The sequence below is a fragment of the Chrysemys picta genome, chromosome 15, assembly GCF_011386835.1.
Source record: "Chrysemys picta bellii isolate R12L10 chromosome 15, ASM1138683v2, whole genome shotgun sequence".
Taxonomy (NCBI): domain Eukaryota; kingdom Metazoa; phylum Chordata; order Testudines; family Emydidae; genus Chrysemys; species Chrysemys picta.
The window spans coordinates 26,068,223-26,091,126 of record NC_088805.1 but is presented as its reverse complement, the minus strand read 5'-3'; the positions used below and the strand labels follow the sequence as shown (position 1 = coordinate 26,091,126).

At 42.1% G+C, this 22,904-nt stretch overlaps 1 protein-coding gene across 1 annotated transcript in view; it reads left to right on the top strand.

Annotated features, from left to right (window-relative positions):
* Nucleotides 1-22,904, top strand: part of DNAH10 (dynein axonemal heavy chain 10) — a 103,390-nt gene that overhangs the window by 63,669 nt on the left and 16,817 nt on the right. Inside the window, exons 47-63 of the mRNA XM_008163490.4 lie at nt 287-547; nt 1,783-1,955; nt 3,381-3,474; nt 4,677-4,844; nt 6,204-6,392; nt 7,064-7,235; nt 8,551-8,754; nt 9,544-9,624; nt 11,625-11,822; nt 12,529-12,690; nt 13,386-13,560; nt 15,219-15,400; nt 16,944-17,080; nt 18,028-18,245; nt 19,015-19,236; nt 20,690-20,837; nt 21,878-22,157. Coding sequence (XP_008161712.2) covers nt 287-547; nt 1,783-1,955; nt 3,381-3,474; nt 4,677-4,844; nt 6,204-6,392; nt 7,064-7,235; nt 8,551-8,754; nt 9,544-9,624; nt 11,625-11,822; nt 12,529-12,690; nt 13,386-13,560; nt 15,219-15,400; nt 16,944-17,080; nt 18,028-18,245; nt 19,015-19,236; nt 20,690-20,837; nt 21,878-22,157 — 3,064 coding nt within the window. The remainder of the gene's footprint in view (nt 1-286; nt 548-1,782; nt 1,956-3,380; nt 3,475-4,676; nt 4,845-6,203; nt 6,393-7,063; nt 7,236-8,550; nt 8,755-9,543; nt 9,625-11,624; nt 11,823-12,528; nt 12,691-13,385; nt 13,561-15,218; nt 15,401-16,943; nt 17,081-18,027; nt 18,246-19,014; nt 19,237-20,689; nt 20,838-21,877; nt 22,158-22,904) is intronic.

The following is a 22,904-nucleotide window of genomic DNA, read 5'->3' as shown; positions in this document are numbered from 1 at the left end:
CTCTGGTTGACATTGGCGGGATATGACTTCCTTAGAACCCATCCATATCTCTCCAAAAGTTTGGCAGGGGTGTATGTGTATGTCACTCATCAGCAACATGAGGTGCTTTCCCCACCGGAAACAATCAGAATGAGCGAGGTTAATTAGTGCCCAAAGCCCTACAAAATGTCATTTAGACATGATAATGTTCTATTGAATATGGAGCCAATGATTTTCTGCTCAAAGTAGTTATAGGCGACTCAGACATGCTGTGATTGAAATATGTTGGCTCTTTCATTTTACAAAGGTTGATGAATATGGCACACAGCAACCAATTGCCTTGTTGAAGTTGCTCTTGGAAAAAGGTTACTTATATGACCGTGGTAAGGAGATGAATTGTAAGAGTCTTCGAGACCTTGGCTTTATTGCTGCCATGGGCAAAGCTGGAGGAGGTCGTAATGAAGTTGACCCTCGATTCATTTCACTCTTCAGTGTTTTCAATGTACCTTTTCCTTCTGAGGCATCTTTGCATTTGATTTATGCCTCCATCCTGAAAGGTCACACTGAGGTAATTTGAATTTATTTAAAAGGCTTCATAGGATTGTTATTTAATTAGTTTTATTTTCCATGAAATTACAGAACTTGAAAGCGTTTCTTTTAATGATTTCCCATCTTCCCGTTTGTGGCCAATCTTTCCCTTGCAGCTTGGTGACTCTTATTAATGGGCACTCAGATACTTTCCTGGGTCTTTATTCAAGTTGGGAGAGCCTCATGCATTTATCCAAGGGAAGAATTTGGCTCCAAATAGGGAATAACTTGCCTGGGAAGGCAAAGTGTTGTGAAGTCATAGCAAACAATAATGCCACACTTCAGATTGGCAATATTGCTATCACTCTACTAAGAGATTTTGTTAGCCACCATGGTCCTCGTCCACAGACACACTGAAATCATGGGAGTCTTTCCGTTGACTTCAATGTAGACTTTTGGATCAGGTTCCACGTTGCTGCTGACAAACAGTTTTGCATATCATTTTCACTTCTCCACATTAATTATTCTGATTCATTTTAGAACCTTATACACTTTTCTCTTCTCCTTTCCCTCCTCTTTCCTTTCTCCTTGTAGTGGGCTTTTTAAATGTGTTTATTGGTCTTCAAATAGTTATTAAAATCAGAAAAGAAAACCCACCCTGAAATTCTCTATAAAGTAAGTGTTTTTTTGTAGCTGCTCAAAGAATGTTGCTAGTAAAAAATTAGTAAAGAGTGATCATCTTGTGCTGAATTGATATATATTGGGCAATAGACTTTTAAGCCAGAAGATAATTTGTAAATTGATGGTTTTCATAGCTGTCTATAGCCAGTTACTGTAAATATACAAAGATCTACAAAATATTGACTTGAAAAGAAACACAGAAAATTAAATATAATGCATTAAACTGCATCACTGAGCACATGAAATTGCAATTTTATATATGAGAATATTATTTATTATCCGTATTGTGATAGTGCCTAGGAGCACCAGTCATCGGACCAGAACCCCATTGTGCTAGGTGCTGTACAAACACAGAACAAAAAGATGGTCCCTGCACCAAAGAGTTTACAATCTAAATAATAAAATAGCTAGACTAAATGTCAGATGCACACGTTACATTATACACTGAAATTCTGAAGAACATTTTATCTTGCACTGACTTATTTTTAATCTATCAAGTAGGGGTAGAAAAGTAGGAAAGTGGAGTATGTTTAATGAAACACATTTCTCTCCGATCAGTCTCGTGAAGAAGTCTTGCCTTTCTCATGTTTGCAGATTTTTAATGACTCTATAGCAGCGATCGCTGACAAGATGACGTTCTGTACTTTGGAACTTTATAAAGCGATTGTCCGGGATCTACCCCCAACTCCTTCCAAATTCCATTATATTTTTAATCTGCGTGATCTCTCCAGGGTCTACAATGGACTTGTTCTTACAACCCCAGAGCGGTAAGTGGAGAAAAAATGTTTAGAAATATTGACTTCACTGGAACTACACTCATTTATGATCTGGCCCAGTGGGAGGCAGTTTTGCTATCTGGAAAACACCCACATGTAGCAGTCACATAAATAGGAGTTAAAAAGGGTAGCTTTTCTCCTGCAGCTGAGCTGTGCTTTGCTCAGGAGAGTTGGGCATCAGGGAGTCAGATACAGCTTCCTGAGAGTAAGGGGGTGTCTGGACCATTTTCAGCTGTTGTGTGAGTTAGAGAGGTCTAGGAGCTTCTGTGATTTACTTCCAGCAGCATATAGTCCCTAAGAAACTGCATGCCATCTGAGGATCACTGTGCTCTGATACACCACTTTCTTTTCCTGACACACCCTCCATGCCAGGGTAAGGGGGGCACTTGGTCAGGAGTCTGTTCTGCCAGCTTTACCCCAGCTGAGAGTTCTTCGCTCTAGCATAATTCTCAGCTGTTCAATTATGACCTGTTTAAGACTGACATTTAAGTCAACCCATGTCAATATGCCTTTGCCTATCTGTAATGGCATAGGTTATGGATGCTGTGCCAATACTTACTTTCAGCTACCCGGCTTCTTTGATCTTAATTTTGATTGCAATGCCTTGTTCTTATTTCAAGTTGCATCCTATTGCTTTGAGTAAATTAATGGTTTATCTTGTTATCCACCTGACCTCCAGGTTGCATAGTACACGGCAGTGCTAATGAAGTCAGTAACAAATGTCTGTAAAGCATCTTTGAATATCATTGACTCTTTTTTCTTGTGTCCCATTAAGTGTTGTGGGCTTTTCTTTAATAATTAAGGCTCTGATTCAGCAGTCCAACACAGTTCAGCAAAGTACTTAAGCACAAAACTTTAGGCCTGTACTTCAGTCAGTGGGGTTTAAGCACATACATGTGCTTAAGTGATTTGTTGACTAGGACAAATTGCATATGATTAAATGTTTTGCTGAATTGGGACCTAAATGGGAACTTTTTATAGCCAAATTAAGCAGTACTTTTGCCTGAACAGCATTGCTGAGAATGAAGGGTAAAAGTAAAAGTATTTGATTACTGAGGTTTTAATCAAATTACATTGAGGATAAAATTAATCAGTGATTGGGCTATGTGAAAAGCTATGTAGATCTCTTTTTTTTTTTCAGGTAGGTAAAAAAAGAACCAATGCATAGATGCAGTTGTCTCTGTTTTGCCTTTCATTGTATATACATCACTTAGGGGAGTAAAGAAGTTTAGAAGATCCTGAATTGTGATATTGTTCCTGATGACAAACACTATAAAATATGATCTCTGTAGATAAAGTTACTCTTTCCAGTGAAAAAGGAAACAAGTCCTGATTTGAATACAGTCTATTAACCACATGACCGTATTTGTTGTGTCCACTGATTTGGTGCAGTCTGATACTTTAACTTCGATATAGGTTCCAAACAGTCACACAGATGGTGCGAGTCTGGAGAAATGAGTGCCTGAGAGTTTTCCATGACAGATTGATCAATGAAGTAGACAAGACACTGGTGAGTAATTTCTTTCATTTACTAGTAATCATTTATATTAATATGGGAATTAGTTTAAAATAGTAATGTTAACAACTGTTCCACTACAGTCTTGAAATCAAACTGCAGGCCTGATTCACCACTGCATCACTCCAATTTTACACCAGTGTAATTGATTTAAACATAGCCCACTGATGTAAAAACCATGAAAAAGGTTAGCAACTGGCTACGAAAGAATAAGTGAACAAACCCACAGACGGCCAAAAGGTCATTTAATCTGTGATTTTACTGTGACGTTACAGACTTCTGGGCATTACAGGCATTAGATATATAAAACATAGCACTGGAAAGCTGAATGAGGTGCTGCATGTGTGTTAGGCTTCTGCTGACTCCATGAACTACTCATACATCTACAAGAGGTCATCCTAGATGACCTTCTGGCCTTAAACTCTGTGACTCTATGCTTCATTGGCATGGTAACCATCATCTCAATATAGCTCTGCAGTATTGAGTCCTGAAGCTTACCAGTCCCAATCGTGAGTTTTACCTGATTAAGGGTTAGCATCAGCCCCTGAGATAAACTGGTGAAAATCAGTATTAAAAACTATGAAGTTAGGCAGGCAGCTATACACTGGCCCAATGGAAATTTTGTCTCTGCAAGGGCTGCAGGATGGGGAGCTCACAATTTCTTGTGTAATACCATAAAATATTTGAATAAGAAAAAACATTTTGATGTGCTAAATCTCCTTACACTTTGATATGTTTGCATCCAATACTATATAATGTATGTGTGTCTAAATGCATTTATATTTATATGCATATGTGTGTGCTGTATACAGTATGTGTCTACATTATGTATTACAAGAGTGAATGAACTCTTGGCGACACTGGTGGCATGACATCAGAACTAACTATAAGAGTGAAGGATGGTATGTGATTTTACCAGAATAATGATAGTGTTTTTTATAATGGGCATATTCTGCTCTCCGTTAAACTTGTGCAGCTCATTGGTCTCAGTAGTGCCTGGGCTGCTTGTATATACTGCATGGTTTTAGAGGATAAACTCACAATGCTAGTAGAGTCCGATCCGGCAAATGTTGTATTTGTGCCAGTAGCTTCATTGAAATCAATCAAATAGCTCATGGGTAAGAGTTTGCAGGATCAGGCCCTTCTAGTGTTCCTGAATTCAGAACTCCTTACATCATTTTACCTGTTTGCTCAAGGTACAAGAGCATATACAAGGCTTGATTCAAGAGCATTACAAAGATGATTTAGAGCAGGCCATGAGAGACCCTATTCTTTTTGGAGACTTCAGAATGGCACTGAATGAAGAGGAACCTCGTGTTTATGAAGACATCCAGGACTATGATGCAGCAAAAGCTCTCTTTCAGGTATAGTGCTTTAACCAGCATCTGTGTATGAGTCTGTCTGTATGAACTAATAGGGTATATCTATAAAAACCCATACTGGCCTGTGCCAACTGATTTGTACTAGCGGGGCTTGGGCTTGCGGGGCTGTTTAATTGCAATGTAGGCATTCGGGCTCAGGTTTGAAGCCTGGGCTCTAGAACCCTGTGAGGTGGGAGGTCCCAGAGCTCGGGCTCCAGCCCAATCCAAACATCTACACCGCAATTAAACAGCCCCTTAGCCCAAGCCCTCTGAGCCCATCAGCTGGCACAGGCCAGCTTGGGTTTGTATTTGCAGTGTCGACATACCCATCGTTGACAACAGTTTGCCCTTCAGGTGGGTGTGGCTATTAACATAGATGGATGGACTAGATGACCTCTCCAGGTTCCTCACAGGCCTACATTTCTATGATTCCATGCCACCTGTGGTACATTCAGACTTTGACAATTTTCCGGACTAAAAGCTACAAAAAAGTAGTATTTACTTCATTTAATCTGTATGCTTTCTGACATTTAACTAAAACCTAAGTTGGAGACATTCTGGGCTCACATGCAGTATGTAATTCAAGTTTTATAAACATGAGTTTGGGTTGGGTTTTTTTAAGGGACGCTGTCAACAGAAAAGTCACATTTCAGTCTGAATTTTTCCCCCTTTTGTGACTAATAACAGCTGAGAGTACTCAAACTGAAAAGGATTAGAGAGACAAAAGCATTTCCCCCTATTTTATCAGTTTGTTTACTTTGTGGATGTGAGAGTGCTTTGCATATAGTCATTTTCACTCTTTCCTCATTGAGTTGTAGTTTCCCCTGCTGTTTATGTGAGTCTTTCACATAGCGAAAGGCGAGAGAAAAACATTTTACAAATAGGAAAATATTGATTGTAAAGCAAGAAAAATTGGTAAGGGGATTCAAGGACAGGTGTAGGTAACTCAGTTTAACTCAATTTTGGATTAGATTTTAAACAGATTTATCCACGAGATTGAAACATTTCCAAAGTAAATAAATAGTGCCCATTTTTCATAATATTCCAGTGCAGGCTTTTGTTTGTTCTTTGTGTGAAGTAAACTTGTTTGGAACCATTAAGGAGTCTATTCACCCCTTGTTATGCACATATAGTTTCCATTGGCAGTAGGTTTGGGTATGAAATAGTAGAAATCAGTGACCATCTATCTATTCCATGAGCTGAAGAAATCCTAAATGCAAAAATCTTTTTGATAATCTACTTTTTCTCAATGTCCTTTTGTGTAATAATGCTTCTAAATAAATTATTACATTGTGTTTGTTTATTAACCTTTTCAGCATTTCCCATTTCTGTTGTTAACTGTCTAACAAATTGGCTTTAAAGGAGATTCTTGAAGAGTACAATGAAGTTAATACAAAAATGAATCTGGTGCTTTTTGATGATGCTTTGGAGCATTTAACCCGCGTGCATCGCATCATACGGATGGATCGTGGTCATGCGCTGCTCGTAGGAGTGGGAGGCTCAGGAAAACAGTCCCTGGCAAGACTGGCTGCATATACAGCTGGATGTGAGGTCTGTGGGATTGCACATTTTCACTGAAAGGGGTTGAGGACAGAAAAATGGCGGGTGGTCCCTAAATTGAGTAGAGCCTTGAAGGGGAGGTCACAGAAATTAAGCCTGATGCAGACAATGAGGGGAAATGAGTGAAATCAAAATCAGGGTAATAGCTGCTCTCTGGAGAGATTGAAAGGGGTGAGGTGAGCATTCGGAGACTGGAGATAGGAGGTTACAGTGATTTGGCATGGAAGATTATGAGGTCTTGAACCTGGGTGTTTGTGGTTGGGAGCAGAGAGTACAGGGTAGGTTTTGGAGATCTAAGTGAAAAATCAGTAGCCTTTAACTACTACTGTTGTTATTTATCAGTAGTTCTCAGAGGTACCAGCAAGGCCTCATTGTGCCCAGTGATGTACCAACATCTAAATAAGATGGTGGGGAAACAAAGGAAAGGGAGAAGTCCAAAATGATTTTGAGGTTCCAAGCCTGGAGGATTGTGGGAATGGAATAGTTTAAAGAGAATACAGAGGAGTATTTTGTCACCATTTTACTTCCACATTATATGTTTACTAGTTATAGGACCAAACCAGAACCCTGGGGAAGTTGAGTTCCAGATTCAAAATCATGTTGTTGGCCCATCTCTACAATATTCTGTGTCTTTCAAGTGTATTTCTATGTTGCATTATTAGGTGTTTGAAATTGTTCTGAGTCGAGGATATGGAGAAAATAATTTCCGTGAAGACTTAAAAACACTGTATGTAAAGCTTGGTATTGAGAACAAGTCGATGATTTTCCTGTTTACAGATGCCCATGTGGCAGAAGAAGGTTTCCTGGAACTCATCAACAATATGTTAACTTCAGGTGATGCAGAAAGATTGATTGCTAATCCGTAAATACTTGCAATGCACAATCAAAAATGCACCTTTGCTTGAACCACCAGACAAATGTAGCTTTTAAATATTAATGTTTCCTATTCATACTGTGTTCTCTGATGCTGGAGTTCATGTTTCAGTCTGAGGGCAAAAACACTGTTTCTTTAAATATTGCCTGAAATAACCTTGGCTTTAGTTACAGTTTTTCTGCATCCCCACATGGCCATATACATATGCCTGGGTAGGTTTAGTGGGCTAGAATGGTTATTTTGCCCTGGCCATGGTGTTTGACCCAGTATTCTCAAACTGTTCCCTAAGGTGGACTATAATAAAGATTGTCTCATGGACATCTTTGATCCCATTCACGATCCAGAGGGACATGTCCCCTCTCATTGGCAATTGAATAACATCCCCATGGAAACTACAGCAAGAGCTTGCATGGAAAAGTACATCTTAAGATGTATTTTTAGCATATTTTAATGCATTTAGCAGCTGAAATGAGAAGGAGAAAACACCATGTGACCATCCTCTCTCCATAGACCACCACCAAGTGCTCTGTGAACCACCAGTGCTCCACAGCCCAGTTTGAGAATCTCTATTACACAGATCACACCTACTCTCTTCCTTGTGTTCTCTTTCCTTGTCTCCCTTGTGTGTGTGTGTGTGTTTGTTTGTCTAACCCTGTCCTGATGTCTGTCTGTATCAGTTGTTAAATACCTAGAGTAGCCATTCGTTTGTGATAGTTAAAATGTGGATTGATTATTAATATTCACTAGTTTTATGTACAAATCTGATGAAGCATGCATTTTAATTTTTCATATGCATGTGATCAAAATAATTTTAAAATATATTTTATTTTACATTATTATAAGCACTGATAAATTACTTAGCACCTATATGTTGTTTGCAGTGGTGTTGTAGCCATGTTGGTGCCAGGATATCAGAGAGACAAGGTGAGGGAGGTAATATCTTTTATTGAACCAACTTCGGTTGGTGAAAGACAAGCTTTTGAGCTATGATGTTTTATATGTTTGAAACCTAAACAAAAAAAGTAATTATTCCTCACAACACCCTTGTAAGATATGAAGGTACCATAATTATTGCCCTCATTTTCTAGATAGGGACACTGAAACACAGAGAGGTTAATTAAGTGATTTGTCCAGAACTCTTAAGAGTAATTTTTGCTGAGCCAATTTTAGAAGTCAGGAATTTCCTGACTTCTGGGCCCATGCTCATTCCCTACGCCATGCTGCCTTTTTGCCATACTGCCAACTTTCTGTGACTCCTCTGTCTTTATGTGATAGGAATTGTACCAGCACTTTTTCCAGACGATGAAAAAGACTCCATACTCAGTCAGATTGGAGATGAAGCTATTAAAGCTGGAATGGGACCTGCTAAAGAAAGTGTGTGGCAGTATTTTGTAAATAAGAGTGCAAACAACCTTCACATTGTACTTGGGATGTCACCAGTTGGTGATACCCTGAGAACGCGTTGCAGAAATTTCCCAGGTCTGTATATTAAATGTAACACTTTAGTGTTTAGCCCCTGTGTGCCTGTGAGATCAGGGCTGGCTCTGGCTTTTTTGCCTCCCCAGGCAAAAAAGCCTCCGGCCACCCCCTCCCCCAGCGCGGCAGGGGAGGGCGGCCGGAGCGCCGGGGGGAGGGCGGCGAGTCCCGGCCGGGGCTCCGCTCTCCCCGGTGGCCAGAGCGCCGGGGGGAGGGTGGCGAGCCCCGGCCGTGGCCCCACTCTCCCCGGAGCCGGAGCACCGCGCCGCCCCCCGCCAGGTGCCTCCCCAAGCACAAGCTTGGTGGGCTGGTGCCTGGAGCCGGCCCTGTGTGGGATGCAGGTCTGCAGTTGTCTTTTATGTACAAGTTCTCCAGTGGGTGTGTGCAGATATCTGACAAACATGCAGCTAAACTGCATCAAGGCAAACATACACCATAGTGCGTTTCATTATTAAGTACTTGCACAGTTACTTACCACACATTAAGTGGAAATTATTGACTGACATTTACAAGGTCAGTTTATATTTGGGTCAGACAGTTAATTAACTTCTTTGAGCCAGGTATGTACAGTAAATGGCCTGTCTATTTTGCAGCATTTAGTCTCTGTGTTAGAGTAACTCTCGAATTGTCTCCATCCTGTGGTTTGGTATTTACAAAGAAAAGTGGGCTTGTGAGTGGCTGTGAAAATAAGAGAAGTTTTATTGCATCCCGCACTAAAGAACAATGCACTGAGCTAGAAGAGGGGTAGACCTGGATTGGATTGTTTTATTGATAATATTCATTTGTTTTAAGGTCTTGTCAACAATACTGGTATTGACTGGTTCTTGCCCTGGCCCCCACAAGCCTTGTACGCAGTTGCCAAGTCCTTTTTAGGTAAGTAAAATGTTAGGGATTTTTAACCTTCAAACTCATGGTGTATCCAGTGGTATCAAGAAACACACTCCTTACTTTAAGATATTGTAAGGCTCTTTATTTGCTCTTACATTAAGGATGCTTCTTGGGTCTAAACTAACGGTGTAACGACTAAAAAACATTCAAAAATGGTTACTGAGATATCATAGAATATCAGGGTTGGAAGGGACCTCAGGAAGTCATCTAGTCCAACCCCCTGCTCAAAACAGGACCAATCTCCAACTAAATCATCCCAGCCAAGGCTTTGTCAAGCCTGACCTTAAAAACCTCTAAGGAAGGAGATTCCACCCCCCCCCCCCAGATAACCCATTTCTGTGCTTCACCACCCTTCTGGTGAAAAAGTTTTTCCTAATATCCAACCTAAACCTCCCCCACTGCAACTTGAGACCATTACTCCTTGTTCTGTCATCTGCTACCACTGAGAACAGTCTAGATCCATCCTCTTTGGAATCTCCTTTCAGGTAGTTGAAAGCAGCTATCAAATCCCCCCTCATTCTTCTCTTCTGCAGACTAAATAATCCCAGTTCCCTCAGCCTCTCCTCATAAATCATACGCTCCAGCCTCCTAATCATTTTTGTTGCACTCCGCTGGACTCTTTCCAATTTTTCCACATCCTTCTTGTAGTGTGGGGCCCAAAACTGGACACAGTACTCCAGATGAGGCCTCACCAATGTCGAATAGAGGGGAATGATCACGTCCCTTGATCTGCTGGCAATGCTCCTACTTATACAGCCCAAAATGCCATTCGCCTTCTTGGCAACAAGGGCACACTGTTGACTCATAAAAGCGCAGGTGTCTGAGCTGAGCGTTAGCTGCTTACAGTTGCTCAGACTGTATAAATCCTGACAGGTGTGAAATCCTCCCTTCTCAGACTATAGGTTTTTTAATATGTCGCTTCCCCAAATATATTTTTAAGTTTGCTAAAATTCAAATTGAAACAACAAAGCTGACGGGTCTGCATTTCCAAGAAGTTAGATCATCTTCTGGCCAGGTAAGTGAAATAAAGCATCCTCACAAACATTAGCAGGATGTTTGCAGTCCTCTGCACAAGGTTCAGTACCAATGAGCAGGTTTTCACTTCAAGACAGATCCCTTTTGGGGTTCTTAAATGAATGTGGTTTAGAGGTTGAGAATGGGATTTTGAGAAGCACGGATTCCGGACTTGCTCTCTGGAGGCACTTAAGCCCTTCTGAAAATCCCACCCAGAGGCAGTAAAAAGTAACAGATACACAAGGGATTACAGGAGCTGGCAGCAAGGTGAATGGAAAAGGACTTGGGAGCTTTAGTTATGAAACAGTATCACTCTCACTCCTTGCTGCTAAGAAGGTAGACATCAAAGGTCTGATGTATCTAAACAGCTCTCAAGTCATTCCAGCTTCCCATAAGGGGTCCATAAGAAGTGTTTGATTCTTAAACTTGCACGGATCCTGTTTTTTAAACCTCTGCAGATCTGGTTGTGTTGGTCTTGAACTGCAGTGGACTATCTGCTCTAATCTTACACTCTCAAATCTACAACTTCTTGTCCTTTGTTGTTTAGATGGTGAGTTGAGTTAGGCTAGAAAAGAATTGATGGCTGGAAAATAGTACATTGTACTATAATGCAAATACCTGAGCTCAATCTGACAGTGGGTGGTTATATCTCAGACCCCACAAAACTCAAATTTGCGGCCTTCTTCAGGGGGCGTGGGGGTGTGCAGGGAAAGAACATTTTTAAAATATACTGGTAAAGTTAAGAGAGAACTCCCAAGCCTAGAGGCAGCATGGTTTAGTGCTCTGAGCAGACCAGCTGTTAGGACTCCTGGGTTCTATTCTTAACTCTGCAACTGATTTTTCTTTGTCCGGAGGCAAGTCATTTAACTTCTCTGTGCCTTAGTTTCCCTATCTGTAAAATGGGGATAAATGAAACTTAGCATCCTTTTAAATGGCTTTGAGATATTTTATTTTTCATCTCCTCTTTTCAGGGGAAAATCCACTGATCCCAGCAGAGCACACAGAGTTCGTGATTGAGCACATAGTCATGGTGCACGAATCTGTAGGGAATTTCAGTAAAAAATTCCTCCAAAAGCTGAGACGCAGCAACTATGTTACGCCAAAAAATTATCTTGATTTCATTAATACTTACTCCAAATTGCTGGAAGAGAAAAATCAGTTCATTTTAGGTAAGGTTTTCTCTTTTTAAGACTGTATGTGATTGAAATGTTTTAAACAGACTCATTTTGCTCGGCAAATCTGTGGAAAAGCAATCAAATAAATACAACCCAAATACCCTCAAATGAATGTTACCTGAATAATGGGCTATGTCCTGAGTGACACTTTTTCTTTATCTGGACCCAAGCCTGAACCTCCTATCCAAACATCCCTGAGCTTTGGGAGAGTCTGGGTATGGATTTGAACTTGGTATCTCAGACTCAGCTCAGGGTTTTATAGAGATGCCTGAGTGACATGTGCTTTGTTCCTCTTGGAATAGTTAGCTGTATTCTGATGGATACTGAAATGTGCCTAGTGCATTGAAATGTGATTGACGTACAGTCAGAGCTGGTCTTCTGCAGAAGCACAGAAAATGTGCCACAGGAGGAGAGGGGACATGGTTCAGCCAAGTTCTGCAACTCCTGAGCCGATGCTCAGGGGAAAACTCTCTTGTGGGACTCTGTTTTACACTCTCAACAAGAGGACGGACCAAGGAGCCTGGGCTCTTTGGAGCTCCATAATAACTTGTGACCCTGCAAAAAAGCAAGGGAGGCCTGCTCCAGTTTTAAGAAAAGGACTGATTTCTTTGCCTACAGAACAGGCCACGTTAAATAATGGTGTCTGACACTGTATGATAGCTCCATTAATCACTAATATTTCTCCCTCTTTTTCACTAAGCACAATGCAAACGTCTGGAAGGAGGATTAGCTAAACTGAAGGAAGCTACTGTTCAGCTGGATGAACTAAATGAGAAACTTGCAGAGCAGAAGATTGTATTAGCTGAAAAATCAGCTGCCTGTGAGGCCTTGTTACAAGAGATAGCAACCAACACAGCAATAGGCAAGTACTTAAAACTCCTGTCATATCCCACAAGCTAAGCTGGGTTGGGTCAGGTCAGTATTAGGCTGGGAGATTCTTAAAGAACACAGGTGTTGATGATTCAATAGGTGGTACTCTTGTTCTGTCAGTACTGACCTAAGGTTCCACCATGGTATCATTAATGGTCATATAGTACTTAGCACAAGAGTAGGACTGTTGATCTTTGTTTTCTGACCAAATTCCAACCTGTACAATTGCAATCTGCCTATAGTAACGTCCATTGCAGTTTCAAGTAGATACAGTGTTCTTCTTCACATCCCATCCCAAACTGTTGAGGAGCAAATTATGAGAGAAGACACTAGCAGCAAGGGAAGTTTTGTGAGCCAAAGGCATGGCAACATGTGGGAAGGCAATGGGAGTGAATGCGCCGGGGATCAGAAGGGGATTTGTGAGCTGTTTCCCCTCTGAAAGAGGAGACACAAACAGGAAGAAGAGAGTAGAAAAGGAGATTGTGTTCTGTTGTTCTTAGCATTCCAGAACTTATCTGTGATGGGAAGAGTACTGTGAATAGCAGTGACCTAGCACCAAATGAGTTAATAGTGATCTAGAGATCGTGGTAGTTTCTGATTTTAGGCCATGTGCACTTTTACTGGTTTGTTAGCTAGATACAAAGCTTAGTAAGCCATTTACTATATACTGCTTTTCGCACTTTTTAGCTGAGGAGAAGAAAAAATTGGCTGAAGAAAAAGCGGTGGAGATAGAAGAACAGAATAAGGTCATTGCTGTGGAAAAGAAGGATGCTGAGACGTCCCTGGCGGAGGCCATGCCTATTTTAGAAGCTGCTAAACTGGAGCTGCAGAAGCTTGACAAGTCTGATGTCACAGAGATTAGGTGATTAATTTTGATTTGTAATAGCATAAACTCTTAGAAATTCATTTCCATGGTGCCTTTGCTGTAGTCTAAGTACCTGACAAGCACCAGCACCCTCAGCCTCACACACCCCTCTGAGGTAAGGAAGCATGATCATCCCTAGTAGATAGATGTGGGGATTGAGGATAGAGAGGTCAAGGTCTCAGAGGAAGTCTGAGGCAGAGCTTGGGGATCTCCAAGTCCCGTGGGTCAACCACAAGCCTGTCCTTCCTTCCAGGAAAGCAATCCAATATTTGATGTCTTTCTAATTATTCTGTAATACATTTCTGCCACCCTGAGTACTACTGAAATGTCTGTGGGGGTCATTCAAGCAGTAGCTATCTTAGCCCTTTCATTCTGGGGTGGTGATTTTATTCTGCACTAGATGTGGGATACACAGCACTTGTGTTTCAAAGATGTTTGATGGTATGAATGTGTGTTTCTCTTTTTATATACCTTCCTCTTTTTGTGTTTTAATAATAGCTCTTGTAAAGGTGGCTTTAAAGCTATACCCAAACTTCAGCTCCCCTCAAAATTCTGCCATTCCTGCTCCCTTCAGACTCTTCCAGTCCCCACCACACTTCTTGATCGTCCTCCTCCCACTAGGCCTCTAGACACTCTTCCTCCCTGTTCCCCTTGCAATGGGCAACTTGACCTTCCTCTTCCATTCAGTGGAGTTATGCTGATTTACACCAATGGAGCTTCTGGCTGTAGTTACACACCATTGCATTCCACCAGGCCTGGAGCAGGCAGGAATGCAGGGCTCAGGAGTCACTCAAGCAGGAGGGGTCCCATAGTAGCAGCCAGCCAGGGATTGCTCAGATAACTTCTTGTTTCTTCCTGGTTTATATAGCGCTCCTCAGCCAATAAGGGGTGCTGGATGTTTCCCCCAATTGGGAGCTTCAGGGTTGGGGCCCTCTGCGAGCTAGCACTCACTGGTTCCTTTTCTCTGCTTGTTTAGGTGAGCTGCTGGGGGGTGGCTGTGGCCTGATGCTGCCTGTGGGTTCAAGGCCTGTCATCCCTCACAGTTGTTAAATAATGTTGAATAGGAAAGCATGCTTACGTTTAATCACCTAGTATGATAAAGACCTTTAAACAGGAGATACAATATTTTCTTCTGGATACTCATCTATGATGGGATAGAACTGGCAATTCAAAGGCAAGATCAGAGTATCAGACTTTGATGGGTTTCTTCTCACCTTTCCATCCGAAAATCTCCTTTGTTCCCCTAGTAGATTACACTAGTTTAGCCAAGGGTCCTGAGGATTATTTCCAAAACCAGCTCAGTATGGCTGCTGCCAGTGTTCTGTCGCTGTTATTGCAGGCTGATGCAGCTTTAAGCTCCAGTAAAAACATGGTTAAGGGTTTTATTTCTCTGATGGTTGAACTCCTTTAGAAACCTTGAGAACGTTGTTGTATGAATGTAATATTTAGTTTTTAGCCCTCTGTTTATAAATCTTTCCTTGTTTGGATTGGATTGTATTTCTCACTTGGATCAGGAGGTATCTTAGGGAATTGCTATCTTATAGCACCCCCTGCACTAAATACCACTGGTTGGGAAAAAAGCTCTTCCAATAAGAGTTATGTATTTATAGCATCATGCACTTTGTCTCTTTCCCTTCCCCATGTTTATTTTCTAGATCCTTTGCTAAGCCCCCTAAACAGGTGCAGACTGTTTGTGAATGTATCCTCATAATGAGAGGATACAAAGAATTAAACTGGAAGATGGCCAAAGGAATGATGTCTGACCCAAATTTCCTGCGATCCCTAATGGAGATAGATTTTGATGGAATTACTCAGACCCAAGTTAAATCCGTCCGAGGTAAATTGTTTAGCTGAATGAACCAGGCACTTGGAATTGAATGTAGAGTTTTATTAATATCATTTCAGATGTTAGCTGCTATGCTGGATGCTTTCTTCTCTTTGGGGAAATTCACCGTGGTGCCGAGGGCAAACATGAGGGCTCTGCCCAACTTGCTTTGCACTGTCGGCTTAACCAGGACTTTCCTGGCACAAAGGCCTTGTGCTTGCTCTCTGCACAGGGTTATGCCTTAACTTGCATTGTAATCTTGTGTGACTTTTGCTTAGAGGAGGTTAGACATAAACTGAACAGTTGAGCAGGGCCTCTGTTTTTTAGCTACTTTGAAAGTATAATTGTCACATCATCTTCACAACGAACGTTAAAGATACAACACAAGTGTGTCACGGAAAGGCAGTGGGCTGCAATTCAAACTAATCAGACCAAATTCTGCTCATGCTTACATAGGGTTACCATATCTCATAAATAAAAAAAGAGGACCCTCCACGGGCCATGGCCCCGCCCATTTCCCTAGCCCCGCCCCAACTCCGCCCCTTCCCCCACCCTAACTCTGCCCCCTCCTCCCTCCCACTCCCAGCCAGGGGGAAAGGGCTGCCCCAGTGCTACCAGCTTCACGGTTTGCCGGGCAGCCCCCAGACCCTGCGCCCCCAGCCGGCGCTTCCCCAGCGCAGCTGGAGCCCGGGAGGGGAAGCGCCCAGCCGGGGGCGCAGGGTCTGGAGGCTGCCCAGCAAACCGTGAAGCCGGTAGCGCTCGGGCTTCGGGCAGCCCCCCTGCCTCCAGACCCTGCGCCCCCAGCCGGGCACTTCCCCTCCCGGGCTCCGGCGGCGCAGGGTCTGGAGGCACGGGGCTGCCCGAAGCCGGTAGCGTTCAGGCAGCCCGGCTCTTAAACAGAGCCGCCATTTTCCCGGACATGTTCGGCTTTTTGGCAATTCCCCCCGGACGGGGGTTTGACTGCCGAAAAGCCGGACATGTCCGGGAAAAAGAGGACGTATGGTAACCCTAGCTTACACCAATGTAAATCTAGTGTAACTCCACTGGAGTTACTCTGGGGCAGTGAGAGGAGAATTTGGTCCATTGAGCATAATAACCTTTGACTGCCACCTAGGAAGCAAGTATCAGGGGGTAGCCGTGTTAGTCTGTATCTACAAAAACAACAAGGAGTCTGGTGGCACCTTAAAGACTAACAGATTTATTTGTGCATAAGCTTTCGTGAGTTAAAACCTCACTTCTTCGGATGCATCAAAGGGCTCGATCCTGAGAAATGCTGAGCAATCCCTGCAAAGTGCTGATCTCACTCAGCTTCCCTTGGAGTCATCTGGCCTAAAGTCCTTGAATAGCTGACAATAGCTTGCTTGTTTTATTATTGTCCAGCAGCATAGCCTTATACTGTACAGTTGTTTTGCATTGGTTATCACATCCTTGTTCCAATACATACCACAGAACTAAAGAGCTAGTTGAGATTTGATTAACAAGGAAAGCTACTGCTCTTGTGATTTATGCATTGTTATTAAACTGACTTGCAGTGTTTTTGTGTGTTAACATTTAGCTCTGTTAAAGAATCTGAACACAACATTTGAAGAAATGGAAGCTGTTAGCAGAGCAGGATTGGGAATGTTAAAATTTGTCGATGCAGTAATGAGTTACTGTGACGTAGCTAAGGAAATCAGGCCAAAGAGAGAAAAGGTACACTGTGAAAATGTGAACATAAAGGACTATGAAGAGTATTTGTTGCTACAAAAATAACACTTGGCAATTCTATGTACTGCAGTGTTTCTCCTCTTCAAAGTGTTAACAACCATGAAAGTGGTGTTTGCTAGAACTATTGAAATAATAATACCTAGCTCTTATATAGTGCTTTTCCTCAGAAGACCTCAAAGCACTTTACAAAGCCAAGCTTTCAATTGCAAGCGGCTGTTTTAATTGTATTATAGGTCTGTGATACCAGTTTCCATTTGCATTAAAGCATGAAGTAAAAGGAAGAGTTTTGTAATGTGATGTTGGGGGAAGGCGGGAAACAGGGATGAAAGTTATACGTGCCTACTGAAAACTCACTTAAAATGATACCCATGGCATTTGGGCATAGTGGGACTCAATGGTACAGTATGTCAAATCCATTTATCTGGTTTAAGCAGGAAACATTTTTATGGCCTGTTTAAAAAGGACTAGCAATGTAATTCTTTTATAAAATGAAAGTGTAAATCCTATCAATACTACTAGGAAACATCTCTGGTCACTAAGGAAGGTTTTCTGTTTGCCACTTGCCAGTGGGCAAGTGCATTTGGCAAGTCCTGGCTCTAAATGTTTTATTAGGCCCTAATCCCTTTTTTCTTAGGCAGCCAGTACTCTTATGGATGTCAGTGGGACTGCTCATGTGCTTAAGTACCTGGCTAGATCAGGGCTAAGAGTTTTGTCTGTGTCAGAACTGCAGAATCAGACCATATTATGCGTGTATGGGGTGAGAGGAGTTGGGTGAAAAACAGTGCCTATTTTTTCTTCTTATACTATTTATTACCAGATTGTCTTAAACATATATGAACTAGCTAACTGAAGGTTGAAAACCAATGATTTTGCACCAAAAAATAAAACTCCTCTTTCCTCTGACACGACACATGATGTCTTTCATAATGTAGGTGGCTAGACTGGAACGGAACTACTACTTAAGTAAACGTGATCTGGAAAAGATACAGACAGAGCTGGCGACAATTCAGAGGGAGCTCAAAGCTTTGGGAGATAAGTATGAAGCTGCAATAAGGGAAAAACAACAATTACAAGAAGAAGCAGAGATCATGGAAAGGAGACTTATCGCTGCTGACAAGCTCATCTCTGGCTTGGGATCTGAAAATATAAGGTTAAATCTAGTGCCAGAAGATAGATTTTGTGCATTAAAATGTAAACTTAGAGACCATGCATAAAATTTTCAAAAGCACCTAAGTGACGTAGGAGTTTGTCCCATTTTCAAAAGTGACTCAGGCTCTTAGGAGCCTAAGTTTCAATGAAAGTCACTTTTGAAAATGGGAATTAGAATCATAGAAGATTAGGATTGGAAGAGACCTCAGAGGTCATCTAGTCCAACCCCCTGCTCAGATCAGGACCAACCCCAACTAAATCATCCCAGCCAGGGCTTTGGCAAGTTGGGCCTTAAAAACCTCTAAGGATGAAGATTCCACCACCTCCCTCGGTGCTTTTGAAAATTGCACCCTGTGTGTTTTGTTTGTTTTTGTGAAGCAACTAACATACTTTGGCTACTGAAAAATAATAAAAACAAATAATATGATTTTTCAATCCAGAAGTCTTTACTGGGCATACTCGAGGCTCACATTTTTAAACTGAAAAGCAAAAAAGCAAAATGTAGCTGCAGTTAAGTACTGCTTAAATGCATGATGCAAATCCACTTGTTTTAGATTAAAAGGAAGTTAGTTCCAGGTCAAATTGAACTTTCTGCTGCCATTACTGCTGTGATACGGTGGTTGATTGTAGGTTTGGGGCTCTTCGCAACCTGAAGTTAAAACTTAAGCAGCTTAGAAATGCTGCAGGTATTCTACACAAAATGGAGTTCTCTGACCCCTGCTGCAGAAAGGATCTCAAACTGACCCAGAATTCATTAATTTTTCTATCAGATGGACAAATGACTTAGAGGAGTTAAAAATGCGAAAAGTGAAGCTGCTAGGCGACTGTCTACTTTGTGCTGCTTTTCTGAGCTATGAAGGGGCATTCAATTGGGATTTCCGTAATGAGATGATCTACCATGAGTGGCAAGAAGATATACGATCACGAGAGATTCCTCTCAGCCAGCCTTTTAGATTGGAATACCTCCTGACTGATGATGTAGAGATTAGCAGGTATGTGAAATCACTGAGCTTTAAAAAAGCAGCCGAGCTGCTACTGAGTGTAGAGAAGGGTGGGAGTCCCGCAGTTTGCATCTGGATCTGGATCCAGGATTGGAGATCATTGGGTTTGGAGGGGATTGGGTTTGGCCCATCTCTGTTTGTGCACTGAATCATGGAAATCAGAAAAAAGCCGTTAGCATACAATCTCCTCTAAAAAATGACTGTTTGAAAACGGGATCATCTTTCTCAATAGAGCATAATAATTTTATAGTCCTTTTCATCCAAGAATCTCAAAGTGCCTTGCAAAGAGATCTTCCCCCTGTGTATTTGGAGTCCTGTCTGCTTACTCCAATGACAAAATTAAATTTGAACTGCTTTTTACTCCTGGTAGTCAAGCATAACCAATACAGCTATTGTCTAATCTTGACCCGTCTCCAATACTAAATATACTGTATTCTGCTCACACTGATCAACAGAATTTTTAACTAAGTTCCGGTCTGGAGCTCTGTTCCTGCTCTCTGCTACCCTTAGGCTACCAACTGAAGGCCCCTAAGTTCTATACAGTGATTGGTGCTCTAGAAATACCTGATAGAGATTAGATAGATAAGAATGTCAATGCAGTGGGCTTTTACCGGAGTGAGCAATGGCTGAATTTGTAGAGTATAATCTTTACTATTCGTGATGCACAAGCATCCCAGGAAGAATTTTCAGATCCCAAGGCTGGCAGTGAGACAAAACATCTTTCTTCCTGTGAACTGAGCACCTGGAATCTAATAAATCATTGTACTTTGCACATCTATAGCACTCAGTATAGCTGGTACCACGTGATGCCATTGAAAAATGTGTTTCACAAAGTAGATCCACACTATGAGTGGGATGCAAAGACCAGTGGGAGTCCTTTCATTGACTTCAGTGGATTTGGGCCAGGTCCTGTCTCGTTTAGACCATTTTCCTGCTAGTGCAGGATTATTCACCACAATACGTGAATTAGTGCTTTAGCCAGGCTAGTTATAAGTAACTCAATGATGTTTTGTTTCCCTTGGGAGTCTATGGTTATGTCTACATGGCAAAAAGAGAGCCCAGGGCAGCAAGTCTCAGAGACCGTGTCTACCGACTCAGGCTCATGCTGTGGCACTAAAAATAGCTGTGTAGATGTTTGGGCTCGGGCTGGAGCTTGGGCTCTGAAACCCACTCCCCTCCCTGGGCTTCAGAGCCTGTGCCCAAACATCTGCATGGCTATTTTCAGCACTGTAGCGCAGTTCTGTACACCCAGGCTCTGACTCGCTGCTGTGAGGTTGTTTTTGCCATGCAGACATGCCTCATCTCCCAGTCTAATACACTGTATGTTCCAGGGTGTTGTACTAGAATGCTCAGTAGGACGGCACTGTTTTACCCATAAGTGAAGCATGCTGCTGTACCATAAAGAATAAAATACACAGCAATCTTTACTCTGTTTCCTCCCCAGGTGGGGCTCCCAAGGTTTGCCTCCAGATGAGCTCTCTGTTCAGAATGGCATTCTGACAACACGTGCTAGCCGATTCCCTTTGTGCATAGACCCCCAGCAGCAGGCATTAAACTGGATCAGGAGAAAAGAAGAAAAAAATAATTTGAGGGTGAAGCTAAATTTTCATTTTATTTTTATAGCTATTGTTTTGAAAGATGCATAAATATCTGCCACTTGACCAAGACATCACTTACTAGTGGAAATTGACAGTCGTGATGATTGACCCTCAATAGGATGGAAGTGCAGTTCCATTAAGCATCTAAAAATAAAGTCAATTATCCAAATGGATAGTGACCCTGCCCTGCATCCAGCCTGTGGAGGATTGAAGCAGGATATTTGAAACACCAGACGCCAAGCTGCCATGTCAGAGACCTCCAATTTTGGGAACGAAGAATGCTGGGCTCCAGTTTCCTTCTACCCTCAGCAGGGGAGCAACAGCTTACATCATGCTTCTGTCTCTTTTAGTGCTGTGTGAACTTGGGAGACCATAGGCAGATGCCACCAAGACACCTCTTCTCCAATTATAAAGCATGTTGTCAAAAATTCAGTAGTTCATCTGGAAGGGGTGTCTGTTTGGGGAGGTGAAATGCTGTTATATCTAAGAACTATTTAGTCTTAATCCCCCCGGGACATGACCCTCCCAAGATCCTCAATTCCCTCACTGTTCCAGTCCTCCAAGCTCACTCAAAACCACTATTTTCCCCTCCTTGCTCCATTGCCTAGCCTTTTAAGTTCTGGTGGATACCCAACAATGTGATGCTCTTCCTGCGTGGCACCTGCAAACTTGCTTGAACTTTGGGCTTGCCTCGTTACTCATGCTGCAAGGTGCGTGACTTGCATCTCACAGAAAGCCCCAGTGCTTGCAGGAACAGGATAGACAAAAGTTTAGGCCACATTGTGTTTAGGGGCGCAGTTGCAGCAGAAAAGAATTGTTTTCCAAGCGGACAGTTTTTCTCAGTGGATCAGAATCAAGAATGTGCTTTCTTTGGTCTCTCCCAATCTGGGTTATATCATCTGTAGGATGAAAGGCAGAGATGCCTAGACAAACAGCAAGCTTAATGAATACTGGCAATTATTGTAAAAAAGAAATATTCAGTGAATTCAATATTAACTGTTTCCAAATCTTTCCATTTTTCTGTTCTCTTTCAGATGGCCTCCTTTAATGACCCTGATTTCCTTAAACAACTAGAAATGGCCATAAAGTATGGGAGTCCTTTCTTGTTCCATGATGTAGATGAGTACATAGATCCTGTGATTGACAATGTCTTAGAAAAGAATATAAAAGTTACCCAGGGGCGAATATTTATTGTGCTGGGTGATAAGGAGGTAGACTATGACAATAATTTCAAATTGTACTTGAACACCAAGCTATCGAACCCTAAATATTCACCGTCAGTGTTTGGAAAAGCCATGGTTATCAACTACACAGGTGAGCAAATGCATGCTGTTAGGGGCAGAGTATTAACTGCATAGTAGTGCAAACGTAGGGCATAAACTAGGCTCAGATGAGTGATTGCTCCAAAAAGCTGAGATCCTTTCTCTTGTACCAGAAACCACAGCACATGAGTTTGGATGAGTTGAGCTGTAAAATGCAAGTGTTTTCAGCCAGGAGATAGTGAGCCCAGCTAGAGATTCATTAGCTTGAAACCAATGCCTCCAGGCGTTACTCTGCTTCGTGTACCTCCGCAAATCCAGGTCTGGCCTGAATGAAAGGCAGATTCTGACACCCTTACTCGTGTTGTCTGATCCCTTTCTCCACGAGTCCCATTGACAGCCCCTGGGGAAAGCTGCTTCTCAGTAGCAGTAAGGGGGTCAAAATCTGGCCCTCGGTGGGTAAGAAAACAGAGAACGAGTGCTGTAAATAGTGGCTAGCCCTCTGATCACATCAGAAGAGGGGACAGAAATGTCCTGGCTCTCTGGCAGAGGAATTTGCAGTACCTGTTAACTATGTATAATATTACAATGTATGTTATATTGTTTATACTCCCCCTTATATTCAGCCTCTGATAATACTGAGTCCTGCCTTGAGGGCAGGGGACTGGACTAGAAGACCTCTTGAGGTCCCTTTCAGTCCTACGATTCTATGATTTAATGTTAAATTTTTCCACTTCCCGCTGTTAGTCTAAAAGGAGACTAAACTACATGCTGCTTATTAGATGTGTCAGGTGAGAACTGA